Source organism: Anomaloglossus baeobatrachus, chromosome 5, assembly GCF_048569485.1.
Source record: "Anomaloglossus baeobatrachus isolate aAnoBae1 chromosome 5, aAnoBae1.hap1, whole genome shotgun sequence".
Classification (NCBI taxonomy): Eukaryota; Metazoa; Chordata; class Amphibia; order Anura; family Aromobatidae; genus Anomaloglossus; species Anomaloglossus baeobatrachus.
Genome location: NC_134357.1, coordinates 190,466,420 through 190,486,133, shown reverse-complemented (window position 1 = coordinate 190,486,133; position 19,714 = coordinate 190,466,420). Strand labels below are relative to the sequence as shown.

The 19,714-nt window shown below is 43.2% G+C and overlaps 1 protein-coding gene across 8 annotated transcripts in view; it reads left to right on the top strand.

Annotated features, from left to right (window-relative positions):
• The window catches only part of ZMIZ1 (zinc finger MIZ-type containing 1), a 553,945-nt gene that overhangs the window by 519,242 nt on the left and 14,989 nt on the right, over window positions 1–19,714 (top strand). For 6 of the 8 annotated variants that reach the window (XM_075349058.1, XM_075349062.1, XM_075349059.1 and 3 more), the window contains 13 exons: window positions 240–457; window positions 675–873; window positions 4,877–5,164; window positions 6,814–6,996; window positions 8,825–8,902; window positions 15,768–15,942; window positions 16,209–16,395; window positions 16,843–17,053; window positions 17,732–17,837; window positions 17,962–18,122; window positions 18,217–18,284; window positions 18,901–18,969; window positions 19,418–19,665. In XM_075349058.1, the coding sequence (XP_075205173.1) occupies window positions 240–457; window positions 675–873; window positions 4,877–5,164; window positions 6,814–6,996; window positions 8,825–8,902; window positions 15,768–15,942; window positions 16,209–16,395; window positions 16,843–17,053; window positions 17,732–17,837; window positions 17,962–18,122; window positions 18,217–18,284; window positions 18,901–18,969; window positions 19,418–19,665 (2,191 nt within the window). The remainder of the gene's footprint in view (window positions 1–239; window positions 458–674; window positions 874–4,876; window positions 5,165–6,813; window positions 6,997–8,824; window positions 8,903–15,767; window positions 15,943–16,208; window positions 16,396–16,842; window positions 17,054–17,731; window positions 17,838–17,961; window positions 18,123–18,216; window positions 18,285–18,900; window positions 18,970–19,417; window positions 19,666–19,714) is intronic. The other 2 variants (XM_075349063.1, XM_075349064.1) reach the window with 2 other exon arrangements.

The window sequence follows — 19,714 nt, the reverse complement described above, 5'->3', positions numbered from 1 at the left end:
GAAACCCCTTCCGATGCCCTGAATGCTAGTTGTAAACTGCGCCCAAACCTAGGGCTTGTTTCTGAAGTGTTCCCGTTCCTGATCCGCCATCGGAAACCTACAAGTCCTCTTTTCCAGTCATTCTTATGTTGTCTCTGATATAACAGTGAAGGTGCAGATCCTCATGTCACACACTTCTTTCTCCATGTTCACCATTCTTTTACCTTCTGTGTTATTTACTTGTGGTTTGTTTTTTTTAGGTACTAGGGAACCCAATGGTTAATGCAAATAATCCATTAAATCCAGCAGCCAATCCCATGGCATCTGGCATGAACAGCAATAGCGCTGGTATGAACTCCCCACAGTTTGCTAGTCAACAGCAGCAATTTTCCTCAAAGGGAACTGCCAATCAGCCGTACATGCAGCAAGGCATGTATGGTCGTCCAAGCTACCCAGGGGGCGGTGGATTTGCAGGGAGGTAAGACGGCTTTTCCTTCCCAGTTGGTATTTGTCTCTTATGCAGATGCCCGCACTAACAGTTGTCAGTGTGTGACTTCTGCTGAGATGTGCTGCAGTCTAGTGAGTGTATATCATCTACCCAGTGTAACGTTTCTAGTGCTGAAGAAATCTGGAATGTTTCTGAAGCTGATGTACTTTTTGGCTTTCATGGAATGCATTTACTTTTTCTCTAACAGCTATCCTGGCGGTCCTAACAACCCTTCTGGAATGGGCATCCCACCTCACACACGGCCACCTGCAGACTTCACCCAGCCTGCGGCAGCGGCTGCTGCGGCTGCGGTTGCTGCAGCGGCTGCCACTGCTACCGCCACGGCAACAGCTACAGTGGCAGCACTTCAGGAGACACAGAATAAGGACATGAACCAGTATGGCCCAGTGAGTTTACATTGTGTTTTTTTTTTATTTCTGCTGCTTATATCTTCCAATAGTTGTGTTGTTAGTATAATCTACAGCATGTACCCATCATCAGTATTACTCACTGATTCTCTTCCTTTCCTCCTTGGTATAACATATCACAAATCTTAAAGCACCTCTCCAGCATTTTTTATTTTATTTCCCCCTGGAGGGTTGCTTTAAATGTAAGGTCCCTAACACCGTTTCCATTTTTTTCTAATGTCGCTCCGGTCGGTCTTGGCGATTCGTGACTCTCCAGTGCTCTGCAGTGTTTCATAGAGCACACCGGAGGTCACAAATCAATGCATCTCTGAGTGCCTCCTTCTGCCTCTCATAGACCTACATTGAGCACTTGTGACGTAACTGTTGACTTCTGGCCAGTCAGGAGCTACGCAAGCACAAAATAGCACCACTGGACTGAAGCAGCGCCACAAAAGGATGAAGACTGTGGCAGGTGAGTATAAGACAGGGGGCAAGGGACTTACATTTAAAGCACCACTCCAGCGCTGAAAAAAAACAACTCTGGTGTAGTGCTTCAAGGGTTACTTAAGAAGTTACTGTCATTTTATTATTTTTCCCCCATAAATTAGTAGTACATATGTAAATAAGAAACAGCGAAATCTGCTTCTGTCTCCTCATGGACTGATCATTTATTCTTATTTATCTCAATTCACAGGTAAAATCTGTATACAGTGAATACAAATTATTTAATTGATTATATAGGAGACAGCTGGTGCTCAAAAAATTCTATGGAGAACTATAAGGCTTTGTGCACATAGAGCGTTTTTGTTGCAGATTTTCACACATCTGCAAGGATATCCCTATGCCAGCAAAATCTGTGAGAATCCTGAAGTGTTGGCAGTCTGCAGTATGTCCATTCTTTCTGCGTTTTCACCATTGAAAGCAATGAAGAAAACACATTTAAAAAACGTGGCAAAAAAACACATTTTTGCCGCAGCTCTTTTTTTGCCAGAACATGCATCTGCAATGTGTGCACATAGCCTAAACTGTCATTTTAGGAGAACGTGCAGAAGAATGTCTGTGTTTGCCTCTAGTTCTCTTCCCATCCCACACCATAGAATTTTAAAAACATCAACTATGATCGCCTATGTCTGTAGAAGCTGGAAGGAAAGAAATGTGCAATAGGGTCTTATCCAGATATAACAATAAAGTGGGGTCTAGGATGGACTCACCTCATGTGGATGATGAAGTCACACCCACTGTAGTAGCATAGACAACTGCAGCAAAGACCCACATGGAGGACAAACAGTAGTGAAGAGAAAAGGGTTAAAAACTCCATGCTGCTGTAGGGATGAGATCAAAGATCAATGTAAAATCAGAGGATTTGTCAATACATTTCAGAGCCATCCAGGCTCCTTCCTCAAGACAAATCATAAACTGTCTATCATATATGTCCTCCTCAGGACAGTATATGATTCATCCTGAGGAAGGAGCCTGGATGGCTCTGAATCACATTGACAAATCATCTTATTTTACATTGATCTTTGATCTGAACCCTACGGCAGTGCAGAGTCACCAACGTTTTATCTTAATTATGTAACAATCTGCGTTCATTGATCACAGATTTTGCCCATGAATAAATAATCAGTCCTGACAAAGAAAGAAGCAGATCTCTCTGATAAGGTATATCACAAAGTTTCTTATTTTCATATCCAATATTGATATGACATTTATTAAATAAAAATTAAAAGACTTGTTTGTGGCATTTTTGCTTATCCATATATAGTACAACATACACTACTCAACATTGAGATTGCAGCAACAAGAAGGAAAAGTAATAGACTGATGTATATTACAGGGTGCGTAGACATGTTACTGATTTGAAAATGTTTTCAGATTTTCCTCATTTGCTTAACACCTTGATTGATTCAGAATGGAGTACGAGTCCCACTTGCAAAAATCCATTTGATGGTTGTCTGAGGAATGTTTTGCCTCCCTGGGAATATAACTCATCAAAGTCCACTGCTGGCAGCTCCCTTTGCAATTGCATACTAATGATGATAAAGAAGTGCTCGATGGGAGACAAGTCCTGAGACACTGCAGGCCATGGTAGAATGTTTGACACCCAAGCTGCTCACAGCAGCACGAGCAGCATTCTGTCTGGTGGTGTTGTATTGAAAAATGACCCCTGGGACACTTTTGAGAAATATCTATACCACTAGCTCCATGACCATATTAGTGTAATGCTCAGCTGTGAGTGTACCGGCAATGCAAACTAGGCGGGTCCAGCTACCATATATTATGCCAGCCTAGACCTTAATCCCTAGAGAAGGAGCGTGTTGTTGCCCATGTCTAATCCCTTTGTGGTGTTGCCCACGTCTACACCACACCACTCACTGCAGGCCTGGATACAGTTGGATCTTGGTTGTCCCTGTTTGGAGGAAGCCCATCCCACACCCTGTATTCCCTTAACCTATATGCAGTGAGCATAGCCTATATGTCAAATGAAGGCTTTTTCACCCAAAACATTAAATAATACTGTGCTTACCAAGGTATTACCAATGGATATGCCATACGGTCGATAAATCCTATTTGAAGAATCTCAACGTGCTATAAGCTGGGTTTACACACTGCAACATCTCAAACGACATCGCTGTAACGTCACCGGTTTTGTGACGCAATAGCGATGTTGTTTGCGATGTTGCAGTGTGTGAAACCTATCAGCGACCCGGCCCCTGCTGTGAAGTTGTAATCGTTACAAATCGTTCAGGACCATTCCTAGGTCCTTTGTTTCCAGCTGTGCAGCATGAAGAAGTTTCAGTGTGTGAAGACTTTGCAGCGACTTTGTTAGCAACTTCCCTTTCAAAAGGCTGCTTATCAACGTCCCCAACAACCAGCTAGGTCGCTCTGCAGGTCCGGATCGCTGTTGCGTTGTTGGCCAGGTTTGCCTGTTTGAACGCTCACCAGAGACTTAGCAGAGACTTAGGGAGGTCGCTATTGCGTCACCAAACCGGTGACGTTACAGCGATGTCCTTTGCGATGTTGCAGTGTTTAAACCCAGCTTTAGAGTGTGCAGTTCCTTCACTCTGTTTACTAACAACCAACCCAATCTACAGCAGTCCTTGCATCCAAGACAAAGGTGGGACTCCTCATTGAGGAGGATAGGCACTTCATTCCAGCTTTCATTGTCTTCTTTCTCTACACCATTTTAGACTTTGGGTGGTGAAGTAAGGTGTGCTGGACTGCTGTATGTCAATGTTCTGCAATAACCTTCTGATAGTTGTGTAGACATTGATGCTTTAGGCTTGGTATGTGATGTCTAATTTCACTTGCAGTACAGACAGGATCACTAAGCGCCATTATTCTCATGATCAGTCCATGAATAGGTTTGCCTCTGTGCACCTCCTGCTGTCATACAACTTTGTTGTTTTGCCTTCTACTGGGACATCCGATGTTGAACAGTGCTAACGTCTCAATTTATGCATGTTATGAACTATCGGAGTAATAAACAAAGGCCTCTCAGTATAAGGATTCTGTCCCTCTCTGCATGCATCAAGTGGCCATAATGGGCACGTCAACAAATAACACAAGACATCACACAATCATCCCACAGGACCGGATCCAATTTTTGAGATTTAATGTATGCCTCTCTCATGTTCCTGCTAGTTCCTGGATTTGGATAACCTCTTGGCTTGTTATTTTTGATGTTGCAATTTCAATGTTAAGTAGTGTATTTTTCAGCAAAGTAACTAGAACATATCCATTCAAAATGCAATTTCCCTATCTTGTGCACACAATAACTTTTACATTGGATTTTCAGAGTTGTGTTGCACATTATGGGTGATCCAACAGTAGTTCTCATATTTAAGTGACTGTGAAACGTAACTGATTGTGCTATGCAAAATGCGACATCTATATATCCCCTTTCTGTCTTATCCCATCTTGTGTGCCTTTCCTGCCTCACTCCTTATCCCTTTTAGAAACGCATGTCGCATTTTACTCTTTTCTCTTTCTTTTGTTGAAGGTGTGTTCCTCTTTCCAGATGGGTCCAGCCCAGGCCTACAACAGTCAATTCATGAATCAGCCAGGCCCACGAGTCCCCTCTGCTATGTCAGGGAGTATGAACCCAGCTGGATTGGGTCCCAACATGGCACCGTCTAACATGAGTGGTCCACCAATGGGGATGAACCAGCCTCGGCCTGGAATGAACCCTTTTGGAGCTCATGGTCAAAGGATGCCTCAACAAAGTTATCCTGGACCCAGGCCTCAGTCATTGCCTATGCAAGGCATTAAAAGGCCTTACCCTGGGGAGGTGAGCAACTAAACTCTGCATTATATAACCTAGTGATTATCCTAGATACATATGTTATATCACAATGTAATGTCATTAAAGAGAGCTGTATATGTCTAAATAGAACTCAATCACAGTATATTATTGTGGAACTGATGATGTTCACTAAGATTCTGGTTATAAATAAACTGTCTGTGTTTTTTATTCCCCCTTTCCACTTACATAAAGAATTGGTAGTCAAGTGTTTCAGATCCTGCATTTTTCTTAGCGTTTGGCTTCACAATACCAATGCTCCGTCCACTTTGGTGGATATGGTCGAGACTGGCATGAAACTCCAAAAATTCACGAAATATTCACTTAAAGGGAACCTGTCAGGTCAAAAAAGCGTTATAACCTACAAGCAGGAGCATGTGTGAGCTAGTAACCCCTTCCTACCCATCCCTGTGTTGTAGTAATGTGTAATATGAAAGTAATAAAATAAAGTTTTATTACTTACATATTCCCGATGTAAATGAGCAGGGGCTGTAGCTCTTTGGGCGTGATACCATGGATTTACATTAGCGACGTCACGTCTGCTCCTTCAGAATCCCGTGCATGCGTGCTTATCATTCTTGTCGCCTTCTCATCCTGGTGTTTACTTGCCGGGTTCAGACGTGCACTGCACATGACCGGAACCGCAGGGGACTTCTAAGCATGCGCATCGCGCGTCTGAAGCCGACAAGCAAACACCAGGATAAGAAGGCAGCGAGAATGGTAAGCGTGCACGTGCGGGATTCTGAAGGAGCAGATGTGACGTTGCTAATGTAAATCCATGGAAAGCATGCAAACGCCCACGGGGCGGTGCGACGCCCATGGGGCTACAGCCCCTGCTCATTTACATAGGGAATATGTAAGTAATAAAACGTTATTTTATTACTTTCACATTTCACATTATTACAACACAGGGATGGATATGAAAGGGTTTCTAGCTCACACATGCTCCTGTTTGTGGGTTATAACGCTTTTTTGACCTGACAGGTTCCCTTTAAGGCCTAAGACACATGGCATTAAAATCAGAGCAAGTGAAATGCGATAAAACATCACATTCCACTCGGACCAATATTACTCTATGTTGCCAGCACCCATGAGCGATTATTGCGATCCTCTTTCTCTCACACCCATTCAAGTCTATGGGCGAGAGAAACATCGCACTGCACTTGCATTACACTGGTGTACCGCGAGTGTAGGGTGAGAATGGCAATAGTCGGCTACGGAGGAGAGAGGGAGATAAATCCCTCCCGCCGCTCCTCAGTGCCGGCCCGCCGCTCCTCAGTGCCGGCCCGCCCCTCCTCAGCTCCGGCCCGCCCCTCCGCAGCTGTGGTCCGATCGCAAGATCAGACCTTAGTTGCAATAACACTCGCATGATACTTACCTCCCGCTGTGCTGCCAGCATGAGCCGAGTGTCATGCGAAGATCACAGTAGTCCCCGTGTGACCCCGGCCTAACTTGGAGTCTAATAGGTAGGGGATGCTGCAGGCAGTGCTCATAGAATGAAGCAGCCAATGTCCCGTCTTATAGGTCACCGCTTGTTAGTCATTGTGTTGTCTATATTTAGTTTGCATTTCTTCCACAATTTATAGATCTAAATATTTCTACCGTAAATGTCAATTTCTGTTTTTGTTCCCTTACAGCCCAATTATGGTAGCCAGCAGTATGGACCAAGCAGTCAGTTTCCAAATCAACCTGGACAATACCCAAGCCCCAATCCTGCCAGACCCATGACATCTCCAAATTACCCAGGCCAAAGGATGACAGGGCAACAGAATACTGGACAATACCCTCCTCCAAGTGTGGGCATGGGGCAGTACTATAAGGTGATTAGTGTTATTCCAAGGCATTTTCTATTGTCACAGCTACTAATGTTAAGGCCCAGTCACACACGACTTACCAGCGATCCCGGCAACGATACGACCTGATAATGATTGCTGGTAAGTCGCTGGGAGGTCGCTGGTGAGATGTCACTCAGTCAGACCTTACCAACAACGCAGTAACGATACAGGTCGCAGTAGCGACCGCGACCTGTATAACGATCTCGCCAGTCATTGGGACCCTGTCACAGAGCGTCAACCACAGCGATGTGTCCTGCCCAGCAGGACGTCGCCTTTGAAGAAAATGGTCCGAATCATTCGGCAACGACCGGCGACCTCACAGCAGGGGCCTGATCGCTGGTAGGTGTCACACATAACGAGATCACTGGCGAGATCGCTACTGCGTCACAGAAACCGTGACTCAGCAGCGATCTTGTTAGCGATCTCGTTGTGTGTGACGGGGCCTTTTACTCTGTAAGAGAAAAATATAGCCACATGTGGCGTCCCCCAACAATAACAGTTGATAAACTAGACTTTCAGCCATCATCTGATTCCTTTTGTTAAAGGGATTGTGTTTGTCAGACAACCTCTTTAATCGCCTTAACTTTAATCATTAATCAAACAACACCACATTTATTACTTAACCTATGGTTTCAAATTGTGAGACAATCTATGGGCCCATGCAGACACTGCAGTTTTTAATGCTCTTTTGGTGCTTTTTCTGGTGACCTTTTTAGTCACCACAAACTGCATGCTTTTCCTTCCCCAGGAAAGTCTGAGATTTTATATTTGCTGTGCTTTTTTTTTTTTTTTGCAGTATTTTTGTAGTGACCACAAACATGCAGCATGTCAATTCTTTTTGTGTTTTCCCTGCGTTTTTCACTCATTGGTGATTAAAAAAGACACAGTTCACACCTGATCTAAGTTTCCAGTTTAATTTTTCTACCAGTCAAAATTCCTAACAGAAGATATTACCAGGAGAGTATTGAGTATAAAAAAAGCTAGAATTTAAGATGCAAACCCCTAAAATCTTCTATATTTGTGGTTGTAGGATTATCACACATAGATAGCTTTGGGTAGAATTCACAAATGCCATTCATAATTCACCTGATAACAAAAGTCACAGTAATATTGGAGAATATTAAATGCACATTATAGGCCTTTGTTTTGACAAATGAAATATAACTAATGGGAGATAGATATGGTATTTGCTTAGGGGATTGCTCCTTTTGAACTGTGAGTATTTCTAAATAACCTAAAAAATGGCCACAGCCATCGAGCTCGCTCTGACTTACTATATCTTGTTGGTGTAATCACTAAAGAATAATTTCACCTCTAAAGATGACTAGAACAAACACTAACTAGCACTAACATAATACCGAAAAAAAAAAATATTTTAATCTTAATAACAAAAGTAAAACCAATTTAAAAAAGGGGAAAGCAACAGAGATGGTGGGGAGCCATCTAATGGGGGGGTGTACTTTATTATAATATATAACAACGCAGCAGCAGAGGCTCACATTAATCACATACCATGATGAAATAATAACATACTTTCTCAATAGTAAAATTATGGGCCGTGTAGGCATGAGAGGCATATAATTAATGCTCTAATAGGATTTCTGCAGCTGACATCCAGGTATGGATCCCCAACCATAGGTTTTAGATGGAGAACCTTCATAAGTATCGGTCACTGCTTTACAGCTGATCATTTTTCATGTCACTGACCTCTTACGCTGCTTTTTCTTTATATTTTTAGTCACTCTTTTTATATCTATATATACATATATTTTTTTTTACATTTTTTTAATTAATTATTATTTTTTTTTACTAGCCAGAGCAGTTTAATGGACAAAATAACCACTTTTCTGGGAGCGGCTACAATAGCTATAGCCAAGGCAGTATGAACGGGGTGAGTGTAAATTCATGCCAAATCATCAAGGTTGATTAAATTGGGAGGGTGGGGTCACTGAGTATTTTTTTGATTGGGATATATATATATATATGTGTGTATATATGTAAAAAATATATACGTATGCACAACAGAAGCTGTGACAAAGGCCATTAGGGTGGCAATTTAATGTTGCTGAAATCTTAATTAATGATTGAGAATGTTGACACTTTGAAATTCTGTATGTTTGTATAGCATACAACATTTTTCTTTTTTAAGTCACATTAACTTGCTGATTATGCTGTAACCACATTCACTGTCATTACTTGCTATTTACTAGGTCAACTTTACAAACATTCCCTTATGTAACCTTACTTGCTGTGGCGCTCTAGCCTAAATGCTAAAGTGTTGTACAGCAGACAGCCCTGATACTTGATCTCTTTTTAAGTCGGAACAAAAGATTTCAGAACATATCTGTACACATGGCGTAACATGTAATGATGATCATCAGAGGCAATAAGTTTGTTCTAAAAGTACCGTATTTTTCGGACTAATAGACACACCGAACCATAAGACACACCCTGGTTTTAGAGGAGGAAAATAGGAAAATAAAAATTTTAAGCAAAAAATGTGGTCATGACACACTGTTATGGGGCGAGGATCTGCTGCTGCCACGGTTATGGGGGTAATGTCCCCAAATTCTCTACTAAGGTACCCCAGCCTGGTAATGATCATCCTGCCTTGTATATGATCCCCATCCTTGTATATATGTCCCTCATCCTGTTATAGCCCCATCCTGATAAATATCCCCATCCTGCTATATACCCCCATTCTGATAAATACCCACATCCTTCTATATACCCCCATCTTTCTATATACCCCCATCTTTCTATATACCCCCATCTTTCTATATACCCCCATCCTGCTATATACCCCCATCCTGCTATATACCCCCATCCTGATAAATACCCCAATCCTAAAAATACCCCCATCCTGCTATATACACCCATCTTGCTATATACCCCCATACTGATAAATACCCTCATCTTGCTATATACCCCATTCTGATAAATACCCCAATCCTGCTATATACCCCAATCCTGGTATATGGCCTGCATCCTGTGGCACAGAAAAAAATAAACGTTTATACTCACCTTTCCTCACTCCAGCAGCATCGCTCGTCTTCCCGTCTGTGTCAGCAGCAGCGATGATGATGATGCGCGGGGGGCAGTGAATATAGCCACACATGATCACTCCAGGCTGTAGTTGCCAGGGGTGATCACGCGGGCCGGCTGTTAATTATGCGCTCATCCCCCGCCCATCATCCCGTCCACCTGTCAGCGCCGGCTTTAGTGCTGAGAGATGATGGGCGGGAGGATGCATGCATATGAAATGAGCGGGCCCACGTGATCACTGCAGGTGCTGCTACAGCCTGCGCATGCCGCCGATGACCTTCTTCACCACAGCACCCTCATTCCCCGCAGCCCTACATTCAGACTACAAGACGCACCCCCCACTTTCCCCCATCATTTAGGGGGGGAAAGTGCGTCTTATAGTCCGAAAATACGGTAGTTTATTTTGGTCTCTGTTACGCACATGAAAACTGTGATGTCACAGTACAGGGATCATTACCACAGTGATGTCACAGTACAATGATCATTACCCCAGTGATGTCACAGTACAGAGATCATTACCCCAGTGATGTCACAGTACAGAGATCATTACCCCAGTGATGTCACAGTACAGAGATCATTACCACAGTGATGTCACAGTACAGAGATCATTACCACAGTGATGTCACAGTACAGAGATCATTACCACAGTGATGTCACAGTGCAGAAATCATTACCACAGTGATGTCACATTGCAGAGATCATTACCCCAGTGATGTCCCAGTACAGGGATCATTACCCCAGTGATGTCACAGTACAGAGATCATTACCCCAGTGATGTCCCAGTACAGGGATCATTACCCCAGTGATGTCACAGTACAGAGATCATTACCACAGTGATGTCACAGTACAGGGATCATTACCACAGTGATGTCACAGTACAGAAATCATTACTGCAGTGATGTCACAGTACAGACATCATTACCGCAGTGATGTCACAGTACAGAGATGATTACCACAGTGATGTCACAGTACAGGGATCAATAACACAGTGATGTGACAGAATAGGGATAAGTTCATATAGATATCACAATAGTATAAAATCAGTTATTACAGCTAGGTAATATTAAAGAGCGATTGACACTACAGAGATAATAAACAGTGATACAAGACCGGGATAATGCCCTTACTGCTGTTTAAAAATGCAGGATATTGAACACAGTGATGTCACAATACAGAAATATTACTCACAGTAATATATTTTAGAAATAATATGAAAAATGATATCACAAAATAAAGTTTGATGTCACGATGTGCAGACATGCATACTGATGATAACATAGTGCGATAATGTGCGGTGCTGTCATAGTATAGGTATAGTGTACACAGTGATCTCACAGTAGGATAATGTGCACAGTAAAGATCCAATACTGTGCCCCATGATGGCATAGTGCAGAGATAATAAACTCGGTGTTGTCACAGTACAGGGGTAACACACAAACTCACTATGTACACTGTGATATCACTGGAGGAAAAAATAAATATAGTGAAGTCACACGCAGGTATAATAAACAGATGATCTCATTGTACAGACAAAATACAGTAATATTTTACTAAAGGAATAACTTAAAAAGAAGTTCAGCAGAGAAGCGATAATGCACAAAGCCGGAGCAACCATGCTCTATAGCAAGACTTAAAATGCTGCAAAATTCACTTTACTATGCCCACTACCACGCTTTCTAGTTTTCATTAACCTCACATTAATGGGCTGCCTGTAGTTGAGGGTCTCCTGTGTTAGGCTCCTTTCAGATTGCGTTTTTCCCTACGTCCACAGGTCCCGTCGGAGCATCCGTCCGAACCGCCACTCCCTCACTCTGCAGAGCGTGTTCCGGACACATGCGCCCGGCAGGGCCATTCACTGTAATGGAGCACACTGCGTTAGCGTGTGCTCTGTTTTGTGCCATTTTTGCACATATACGTTTTCTGCAGACGGACACCCGAACGTAGTGGACTACGTTCGGGTGTCCGTCTGCAGAAAACATATATGTGCAAAAATGGCACAAAACAGAGCACACGCTAACGCAGTGCGCTCCATTACAGTCAGTGGCATAACTACCCCGCGGTCACGACCGGGCCCGGGAGGTTAGGGGGTAGGGGCCTGGCGGCCGCCAGGCAGATCAGCAGCCAGCTCCTGTCAGTGTGAGAGGAGCTGCGCTGATCTGTCACAGACCTCGCGGCCGCTATTTGACTGCCGCCGCCGACATCGGGCCCCCCTGCCTGATGTCAGCGGCGGCACCGGGGCCCCCTACCTCGTGTCAGCGGCTGCGGCGTCTCCCCCGTCACCGCGCACAGTAATGATGAAGCATAGCGCGGCCGGTGCCGCGCTATGCATCACCATTCTCCCCCTGTGCGATGACGTCACTCCCGAGCGACTGCTGTGCTGAGTGCACAGAGTGCAGGACAGGAGGACGCCGATCGCAGCACCGGGAGAACGAGCAGCGGGGAGGACAGCAGCGGTGGAAGGAAGAGAGAAGGTGAGTACTTGTTTTTTTTTTTTTTTAATATAAGTGAGTAAACGGTGGCCAGAGGCTTGGGAAGGCAGTTCTGGGGAAGCTGCATTATTGTACATGGAAGCCTGGAGAGGCTGCTTTATACATGGAGGTCTAAGGAGGCTGCATTATATATGGAGGCCTGGAGAGGCTGCTTTATACATGGAGGCCTGTAGAGGCTGCTTTATACATGGAGGTCTGGGGTGGCTGCATTATTATACATGGAGGCCTGGAGATACTGCATTATACATGGAGGCCTGAGGAGGCTGGGTGCATTGTTATACATGGAGGCCTGGAGAGGCTGGCTGCTATATTACACATGGAGAACTGAGGAGGCTGGGTGTATTGTTATACATGGAGGCCTGGAGAAGCTGGCTGCTACATTATACATGGAGGCCTGAGGAGGCTGGCTGCATTATTATACATGAAGGCCTGGAGAGGTTGGCTGCATTATTATATATGTAGGTCTGGGAGGGCTGCATAATACAAAATGAAGGACACCTTATACATGGAATATAGGGGTGCCTTATGCATGGAGGAGTATGGGGCTGCATAATATAATATGAAGTTTTATGGGGTTGCGTTATAATACATATAGGACTATGGGGGCTACATTATAATATATGGAGGACTATGGAGGCTACCTTATACATGGACTATGGGGGTGCATTATAAAACATTGGGGACTATGTGGTGCAGTGTAATATATGGAGAACTATGGGGTGAATTATAATATATGGAGAACTATGAGAAATTCATTATAATAATTGGAGGGCTACTTTATACAAGGAGGACTATAGGGCTGCATTATAATATATGGAGGCCTATGTGGTGCAGTATAATACATGGAGAACTATGGGGTGAAATATAATACATAGAGAACTATGAGAAATTCAAGATAATAATTGAAGGGCTACTTTATACATGGAGGATTATGGGGGTGCATTATAATATATGGAGGACTATATGGTGCAGTATTATATATTGAGTACTATGGGGTGAATTATAATGCATGGAGAACTATGGGAAATGCATTATAATACATGGAGAACTATGAAGTGTATTCTAATATATGAAGGGTTATGTGGGACCCTTTATACTATTTGGAAGGCTATGTGGGTGCCATTATTGTATTTGGAGAACTATATACAAGGGGGGACAAAGATACAAGCAGGGGATGGGAACGTTTTGTGCTGAGGGAAAAAGGCTCTTTTCCCTCAGCACCCAGCTTTCCCATGCTCTGCTATACATCTTCTCTCAGCACCCAGCTTTCCCATGCTCTGCTATACATCATGTCTCAGCACCCAGCTTTCCCATGCTCTGATATGGGAAAGCTGGGTGCTGAGGGAAAGATGTATAGCAGAGCATGGGGAAGCAGTGTGCAGAGGACAAGATGGATATCAGAAAATAGGAAAGCTGGGTGCTGATAGAGGGATTTCAGATCATGGGAAATCTGGGTGCTGTGGGTAAGAGCCAAGTGTCAGCATCATTATCCTGTACCCCGAGTGTCAGTGTCATTATCCTGTACCCTAAATGTCGATGTACGTGGAGGGGGGGGGAACCAGGTCTGAACTTTGCACCGGGCCCCATCAAACTCTAGTTACGCCCCTGATTACAGTGAATGGCCCTGCCAGGCGCATGCGTCCGGAACATGCTTTGCAGAGTGGGGGAGGGGCGGTTCGGACGGATGCGCCTACTGGACCTGTGGACGTAGGGAAAACGCAATCTGAAAGGAGCCTTAGCTGCACCTTGTATCCTCAAAACAAACATTGCTTTGACCTAGCACCTTCATCTCCAGATGGTAACAATTACTGTCTGTGAGCTTTCAGCTTCATTTAGATGTAGTCAGAGCGAGATGTTTACAGTTATCAAATGTGTCCTGGTAGAATTTGCCCTTGTAATTGTTTGGTCTGTCATCCAGTTCACTGTACTAGATATGAATGTGGTCATGAGCCGGAGAAGTTACAATATTGCTAACAATTTCATCTAAAGAAATCAAACATTTTATGTATTTATGTGCCATTTCTTTAACAACTATAATGTTTCACTCTGGTTTTGAATGGTAAATGGGAAAATTGTTGCAGTATGTACTAGCCATTATATCTTAGTAACCTTGTTTAATTAATTAAATTATTAAAGGGGTGCTCCTGGGAGCTAAAAAAAAAATTCTACTGTCCATACCCTCATAAACTATAAAGATGAGATGCGCAGTGCTGTTCCTGTACCTGTAATTCATAGTGACGCTGGAGATGCTTTTTGTAGCCAGCCCCCCTGAGCTGCTCACTGCAGTCTGAGAACAGGGGACAGGGCCTCCTCCATGCTGTTAGTAACAGCCAGCCCCCCTGAGCTGCTTCCGTGCAGTATGAGAACAGGGGGCGTGACCTGCTCCATGCTGTTAGTAACAGCCAGCCCCCCTGAGCTGCTTCCGTGCAGTATGAGAACAGCGGGTGTGGCCTGCTCCATGCTGTTAGTAACAGCCATCCCCCTGATAATTGCTGCTTGTCTGCAGTCTGAGGACAGGGGTTGTTGCGGGGAAGGGGGTGACTTTGCTCCATGGTGTTGGTAACAGCCAGCCCCCTGATAATTGCTGCTTGTCTGCAGTCTGAGGACAGGGGTTGTTACGGGGAAGGGGGTGGCTTTGCTCCATAGTGTTGGTAACAGCCAGCCCCCTGAAAATATCTGCTTACTTGAAGTCTGAGAACAAGGGGTGTGGCTATACCCTGCCATGGTGCTGGCTATTACCAACAGCATGGAGCAGGCCACTCCCCGCAACGTTTGATGTAATGTCCCAGAAGGAAGGGGGAGCAGAAAAAAGCATCTCCAGCATCACACTGAATTACAGGTACAGGAACACCACTGAGCATCTCATCTTTATAGATTGAGGGCAAGGACAGTAGAATAATTTATGTCCCTGGAGTACCCCGTTAAGAAGGGGAATAGTCATCAGTAAATTTAAGCCCTTCTACAGTTTTTACAATTATTTCAGCTTAGTCATCATTATTTGAACCATTATAATGGCAGGTGATGCATAACTTCATGAGTGGTAATTAACTAAAAAATAATAAGAAAAAGAGTGGAGGGGCTGTGTACCTTTTAGTGTTTATCACAATAGCGATTAATGTGAGGGTGTACTCACTACTATTGGTATAATTTTAATAAATGACTTTGCTTCCAAATTCTGAAGACTTTCTGTAACATTAACTGACTTTTTGCGTCCTTTTTCAGCCTTCCAGGCCAGGTCCTGTTGGTAATTACCCTCACTCACCTGTTCCTGGAAACCCCACACCACCTATGACTCCTGGCAGTACTATCCCACCATACCTGTCCCCTAGTCAAGATGTCAAGCCTCCATTCCCTCCAGACATCAAGCCAAACATGAGCTCCTTACCTCCACCACCAAGTGAGTGATTTTTTTTTTCTTTTCCTCTATGTACAGTACTGTGCAACTGGTTTACACAGGTGTGGCAATAATGCTGCAACATAACAATGCTTTCAAAAGTAAAAGTGTATAACATTTATAGTTATCAGTTAAAAAGTACATCCGGGACTTTAAAAAAAAAAAGTGCCTAAGCACTAACAGACAGGTACTAGCTACCTACCTGCCTGTTGTGCCTTTCTTCGCTACTCCATGCTTTACTTACTGATCTTCACATTGTTCCACTGCAGATGCAAAAGGGAAAGTTCACGCTTTCTCTCCTTCTTCGATCTCAGCCAGCCACACAGACGAGCTCCGCCTAACTTTTCCTGTTCGGGATGGCGTGGTATTGGAGCCCTTCCGATTGGAGCACAACCTCGCGGTTAGCAACCATGTGTTCCACTTGCGGCCAACCGTCCATCAGACCCTTATGTGGAGGTAAACCTTGATGAATGGTCACTAACACTTTTTAGCATGAAGAAACCCTTTCATGATACATTTTCTATGTGCATTTTGTGTATGGATGTCACATTTTTGTAGTCAAAGGTGTGGCCAGATTCTCTTGTTAGTTCAGCTTTCCTCACTCACTGACCAGCATGTCGGTGCATTTAATGGTTGTTGACTGAGGGTCATGTGACCGGTTTTCAGCTTCCTCCAATGGAAACGCAGCTTTCCAATGTGAGGTCTTTTAATCTGGACAAGTATGACAGGCCTGGTCACATGTTCCTCCAATACCAGCCATAATATGGACAGAGGTGCTGGTCAGTTTGTGAGTAAAGCTGTGCTAACAAGAGAAAATGGCCGACGTCCTTCATCTGTTAGTGTGATGTAAATGTGGAATGTCCAGGTTACATGAAGATATTTTTGTCTATTTACCTTTAACAGGTCTGACTTGGAGTTGCAATTTAAGTGCTACCATCATGAAGACAGACAGATGAACACCAATTGGCCCGCATCTGTACAAGTCAGCGTCAATGCTACTCCTCTTACTATTGAACGGGGTGACAACAAGACTTCCCATAAACCTTTGCACCTCAAGCATGTTTGCCAGCCAGGCCGCAATACCATCCAGATTACCGTCACTGCCTGTTGTTGTGTAAGTGTCCTCCAGATCCTCCATTCACTACTATTAGGTATATTGTGTGTGCTGCTAAAAAGACGACTTTCAACTTCACGAATGGTTTCCATCGCTTGTAGCAGCAACAAGCCATTTTACAGCATGTAGAAGAAACTCTAGTAAAATAGCAGACATGCACATAGACTAAATTTGCTACAATAAGTAGTATATTGTACAGGAATGCCTCCGGTCTACCAGATATCATGTATTGTCAGCTGTTTTATGATTCCTTTTCTGATGGGAGCTTTGTAGGCGATCGGGAGAGCCCCAATGCCTTGCCGGCCACACAGCAGCCATTTGTTGTGTCTGTTGCTATTTATTGTAATGGTGGTATTACTATATGCTTTTATAGAACAAAGATGAGCATAAGGTAACTTTTGCTCATATAATTGTGGAATCATTTACCATTTTTTTTCCCCACAACATTGAGATCAGATTCAACAAAAACAGTGTAGCAGACATGATGAAAGATAGGGAAAGTGTACTTATAGAAGGGGAAAAGTTAAAAGGGTATTGGCTTATTATTTTACTTTTTTTTAAATTCTGTTGTACAGTAGGTTAGGCAGTAATCTCACCGTACATTGCTGCCTTATTTCTAGACAATAATAGCTTGTCGCTAATCTTTTGCATACTACCTCTTTTTCTCATCCTCTACAGTCCCACTTGTTTGTGCTGCAGTTAGTCCATCGACCTTCCGTACGTTCAGTATTGCAAGGTCTATTAAAGAAGAGGTTGCTCCCAGCTGAACATTGTATCACAAAAAGTAAGTTATTAACACTGTGTGCCATGTTTCCTTCCTGTATCATAATGGGCTTCAATGGGGGGAACCTTAAGCTTTTTATTGCACACTACTTTTAGTAATACATGGCTTTACATTACTTGTGCAGTAAAGAGAAATTTCAGCAGTGTAGCAGCAACAACTGGGAATGCAGCTTTGAATGGGGAGGATGGAGTAGAACAGACGGCCATCAAAGTCTCTTTAAAATGCCCAATCACGTTCAGGCGGATCCAGCTGCCTGCAAGAGGGCATGACTGCAAACATGTCCAGGTTAGTAGATCTGTTTCTATTCACATAGCCTTCCGTTTAACCCTTACATCTGATTTTGCCTCAGATTTTAAATGAGCTGTCACTATGTTTGTAGTGTTTCGACCTTGAATCCTATCTTCAGCTGAACTGCGAACGAGGGACATGGCGGTGTCCTGTATGCAAGTAAGTATGCTGATATAAACGGCACTAGACCATTTTTGGGACAAAGATTAATTATGCAAACATTGGTTATTTTGATAATGTAAATTATTATTGACAAGTGTTCTAAGTTTTAGTTTCTTGGTAAGCATTTTGGTAAAATTTAGTGAGCCGCCTGATGACAGATGTATACAGCATGAGACTTGCATCTTTGCTTGGGCACAGGTTTCCAAAAATATAGTCATTATAGGCAATGAAAGTTATTGGCAGATGTAGCTAGCTGTGTTTGACATACAATTGGATACATTTTTTGTTTCGTAGAATTAAGTTTATTTTTGGGGGGGAAATAAAATCACAAAAATGAGAGACAAAATATCAGTAAAATGCTATACACTTTGACTGAAATCAGAAGGACCCTATAACACAAAGGTGTTGGAGAGCTGGCTTCCCTGTTTTCACGGAGCAGAACAGCGGCATTAAGAAACACATGTGAGAACATAACCTTGAGAGAGCCTTGCGTTTCTAGACCATAGGCGTGGGTTTTGTTTCAAGTCCTTTACAACTTTGTTTCCATGTTGCTAAGTTGATGGAATATTAGTATTTTCTACTTCCTAAACTAATTTATTTCTCCTTCTTATAGTAAAACAGCTCTTTTAGAAGGCCTTGAAGTAGATCAGTACATGTGGGGAATCTTGAATGCAATACAGAAGTAAGTACAGCCATAAGCTGAATGCTGTCCTGTCATGTTAGTTCTTGCATTGAGATTGAAACTATGAAACCTTTCTAGGTTTCCTCATTTCTTCATGTATAAAAGATCACAGGATATAGAGTAAAATGTATATATAAATGAATATGACTATTTACAGACCAAGGCTATCTTATACTCAGAAATAGAACATTGTTCCATTTCTGACCGTGAAAGACCAACAGTTGAAATATCTTATTATTACAGATGGGAAGCCAAAAAAGCTTTAAACTTCTGCCCTCATGGACATTACTTTAACTCCTTTAGTTCCATATTCGGAAATTGTATCCACAGATCTGCCATTTGAAATAAAGGGGCATGAAAACAGTAGTTATCAACAATCCACCCATACCCACTGTGGATGTATTATAAATGCTTAGTTGCACTCTGTTGTTTTTTTTTTTTTTTGCAGCTCTGAATTTGAAGAAGTAACCATAGACCCAACCTGCAGCTGGAGGCCGGTACCTATTAAGTCAGAGATTCACATCAAGGATGATCCAGATGGCATGCCCTCTAAGAGGTTTAAGACTATGAGTCCCAGTCAGATGATCATGCCCAATGTAATGGAAATGATTGCTGCATTGGGGCCTGGACCTTCGCCCTATCCATCACTACCACCTCCACCTGGAGGTGGTAACTCTAATGAATATGTTGGACAAGGTAATCCTTATTTAAGTTGATGCACACAAAAAGGTTTTGTTAGTAACAA